This window comes from Ylistrum balloti, unplaced genomic scaffold (genome assembly GCF_031769215.1).
Source record: "Ylistrum balloti isolate Yb309-2 unplaced genomic scaffold, AGI_CSIRO_Ybal_v1 Utg370706, whole genome shotgun sequence".
In the NCBI taxonomy this organism is placed as follows: Eukaryota; Metazoa; Mollusca; class Bivalvia; order Pectinida; family Pectinidae; genus Ylistrum; species Ylistrum balloti.
The window spans coordinates 480,321-484,099 of record NW_026782423.1 but is presented as its reverse complement, the minus strand read 5'-3'; the positions used below and the strand labels follow the sequence as shown (position 1 = coordinate 484,099).

The 3,779-nt window shown below is 34.4% G+C and overlaps 1 protein-coding gene across 1 annotated transcript; it reads right to left on the bottom strand.

Annotated features, from left to right (window-relative positions):
- Positions 1-1,749: 1,749 nt before the first annotated feature.
- Positions 1,750-2,820, bottom strand: LOC132557666 (carbohydrate sulfotransferase 9-like). The gene has a single exon (XM_060222186.1). The coding sequence runs from the start codon at positions 2,818-2,820 to the stop codon at positions 1,750-1,752; it is 1,071 nt and encodes a 356-aa protein (XP_060078169.1).
- Positions 2,821-3,779: the final 959 nt, after the last annotated feature.

The window sequence follows — 3,779 nt, the reverse complement described above, 5'->3', positions numbered from 1 at the left end:
GAAAAACGAGTACCTATAATCTGTACAGAAAAACGAGTACCTATAATCTGTACAGAAAAACGAGTATCCATCATCTGTACAGAAAAACGAGTACCTATAATCTGTACAGAAAAAACAATACCTACAACCTGTACAGAAAAATGAGTACCTGTAATCTGTACAGAAAAACGAGTACCTTTAATCTGTACAGAAAAACGAGTACCTTTAATCTGTACAGAAAAACGAGTACCTTCAACCTGTACAGAAAAAAAACGAGTACCTATAATCTGTACAGAAAAACGAGTACCTTTAATCTGTACAGAAAAACCAGTGCCTTTAATCTGTACAGAAAAACGAGTACCTATAATCTGTACAGAAAAACAATACCTACAACCTGTACAGAAAAATGAGTACCTATAATCTGAACAGAAAAACGAGTACCTATAATCTGTACAGAAAAACGAGTACCTATCATATGTACAGAAAAACGAGTACCTATCATCTGTACAGAAAAACGAGTACCTATCATCTGTACAGAAAAACGAGTATCCATCATCTGTACAGAAAAACGAGTACCTATAATCTGTACAGAAAAACAATACCTACAACCTGTACAGAAAAATGAGTACCTGTAATCTGTACAGAAAAACGAGTACCTTTAATCTGTACAGAAAAACGAGTACCTTTAATCTGTACAGAAAAACGAGTACCTTCAACCTGTACAGAAAAAAAACGAGTACCTATAATCTGTACAGAAAAACGAGTACCTTTAATCTGTACAGAAAAACCAGTGCCTTTAATCTGTACAGAAAAACGAGTACCTACAACCTGTACAGAAAAACGAGTACCTATAATCTGTACAGAAAATGAATATCAATCCTTATACATGTAATAACATATCGACAGATTTTTATCAGATATTAAAACAAATGACTTTACACATATCGTTGCAGTGCGTCGAAAACACTCGATGTGTCATTGACAACATAGTAACTTCATCAACAAATAGTTAAAATAATATATTTTTTAAAAATAGTTTTATCATTTAACATGGCTATATTGCACTCTCCACATTTAAGTTCATGCTTATATACCAATAAGAGATGTAAACAAACAAGCTGTAAATATTATGAACTGTATTAATTTAAGCGTTTCATGAAAGTTAATTTTTAAACATTATGCTTATGGGTTCTTACTTCTCCATGTGAAGACTAACGGTATATCAATAGGGACAAAGAATTAGACACTTCAGAATAAATGTTCAAGACACACGTAGTTTTAAAGCACCTATAGTTATGGCTTCAAAAATAGACAAAGTACACGACCAACAAACTTATGCATTAGAGAGTAAATAAGACATTCCATCGGTCATTGCTAATAACTTGCGCCATTATAATCAATAATCCTCAAACATGGCAGATGACGTTATTTAATCAATTTTAGTCTAAAAAGTTTCTTAATTCTACGATTTCTAACGAATTCCAGCCTATCTATTAACATACGAAAGTTTAATAACCGAAGGAATCTGTAGTGTCTATTGTGCGCAGACAAATTTCAAATTGAATGTTTGTTTTGTATCAAGTATGTTTTGAACGCCAAGGACAACGAGAACAATGTCAATATTAGCTATGTATACCGTTCTTATAAACGTGGTGAAACTTTGTTTAAATGCGTGATAATTTCGACACATTCATAATCATAACGATAAACTTTGTACAGGGATATTTTTACTTGCGTCAATCAATGAAATAAAAAATATGCGGTATCCTTTTATGAGATCAGAAAAAAATTGTCACTGACAGAAAAGTCAGAATTATTTGAACTTTGCAGCATTTCATTAAATGTTTGGTCGTATCCAAACATTTGTAAATCCTTATGGTATGTTTTGGCTATCTGTGTTAGTGTTTGTTTAGGTACTTTTCTTAAACTTTCTAGATATATTGCACGTTGTTGTAGTTTTAATCCATGGCGACCCAGTTTATTGATAGATCTAGAATATGCGTCTTTGAATATTTCAAGTATTGCTTCCTCATTTTTGAGGAACAAATCCTTAGGAACAGGCAGATCAGCAGCGATAAAGCCTCTAGCTTTTAACTTTGTCCAGATTCTATCTGCGGTTTGCTGTTCCGAAATACATTTGGAAGCTTCAGCGCGCATGTCTATGTATGCTTGGGCTGTGTCGTATAAGGCATCGTTTACGGACTCCATAGATATGTTATGAAGGACTTCTTTGTAGGGTTCCAAGTTCAGTTTGTCTAAAATAAAATCTATGTCGTTACTGAATGTTTTCATTTGGCCTATGATGTCATAGTTTACATGACACGGAGAACATGTCTCCCATAACGACGCTACATGTACGTCCCGATGATTCCCTGTGGTCTTCGCTGCGTATTGAAGGAACTCCGAGAACGTAACATCATGTCCACAGGTGGGTTTAGAAGTCTTCCTATATGTTCTTATTACATATTTACCTATAACGTCCCAGTAATATGTGTTTGGTGAAAACACCTTGTCGACGTATCCAGAATATAACCTTTCTAAAGGATGACGAGCAATTATAAACTTTGTAGAACTTTTTAAAATTGCATCAAAGTTTTTCCATTCTTTGATTGAAGGGATCACGTTGACCGGTCCGATTTGGGGTTTTATTTTGTAAGGGTTTGCTATCACACGTCGATCTACTTGAAGTAAAAGTCTTCCCCAGAATGTCGACCCTGCTTTTGTAGCTTTACAAAAGAGAAAGTGTTTGTTCCTGTTGTAAATCATATGATTCCGGTATGGACGTTTGTAAGTAGAATTTTTACTGCAAATTTTCATAACAGCTGACCTTCGCTGGTCCATCACGTCTTTTTGTGTGTGACTGGATTTTGTGTTGTTGATTATCTGTAAAACAAGTTAAATAAAAACTGTTGACATTGGTATTTGCCGGTAAAACATCAATATTTTTCTTCAACCGTTTGTCAAATTATTGTTAAACATTGATTCCATGAAGAATATAGAGCGATATATCAAAAGTGATAAAGCAATAGTTTTACAATGAGAAAAGGGAATTTAATCTTCATCAATGACACGAAACAAAGCTTCTATTATCAATGATGAGTAAATAGTAGATCCATTTAACATGGACCTGTGTTATATATATACCTGCATATATACCTGCCGTTGGGGAGATGGTCGTGGCAGCGAGGCTACACGTCGCAGGCGATCTCCAGTAGTATTGCCATGGGTTACTGAAGTAATGAATTGGTTAAATCTTCGTTAGAAATTTAGTTTATGTTCAAATGACTCAACACTAGACTATGATGTATCTCGACACTTTCTCTACATGTCAGTACCTTGAACTGTCTTTTCATAATTTTTGAACTTCAAGGGAATTGATCGTCCTCCAAAGCAATGTTAAATAGAACCATCCTTCAGTGTATATGTACATATAATGTATATCTAAAACACTTGGACATATGCGTATCTTAACATACAAACCAACACATACAATTGCCTGAATGAATAATAAATAACAAACAAATAATAAATAATTGTCTGAATAAATATCTGTGATATGTAAAACATTTGGCCACAAGCAAATTTGAAATATGTCAATGACATTGTAAACATACAAACACACACACTTATCAATACAAAAATACAAAAGAAGCACAAACAATCTATTGTACGGCGTTTGCTGTACAGCATCTGTTGTACGGCGTTTGTTGTACGGCGTCTGTTGTACGGCTTCTATTATACGGCGTCTGTTATACGGCGTTTGTTGTACGGCGCCTATTATACGTCGTTTGTTGTACGGC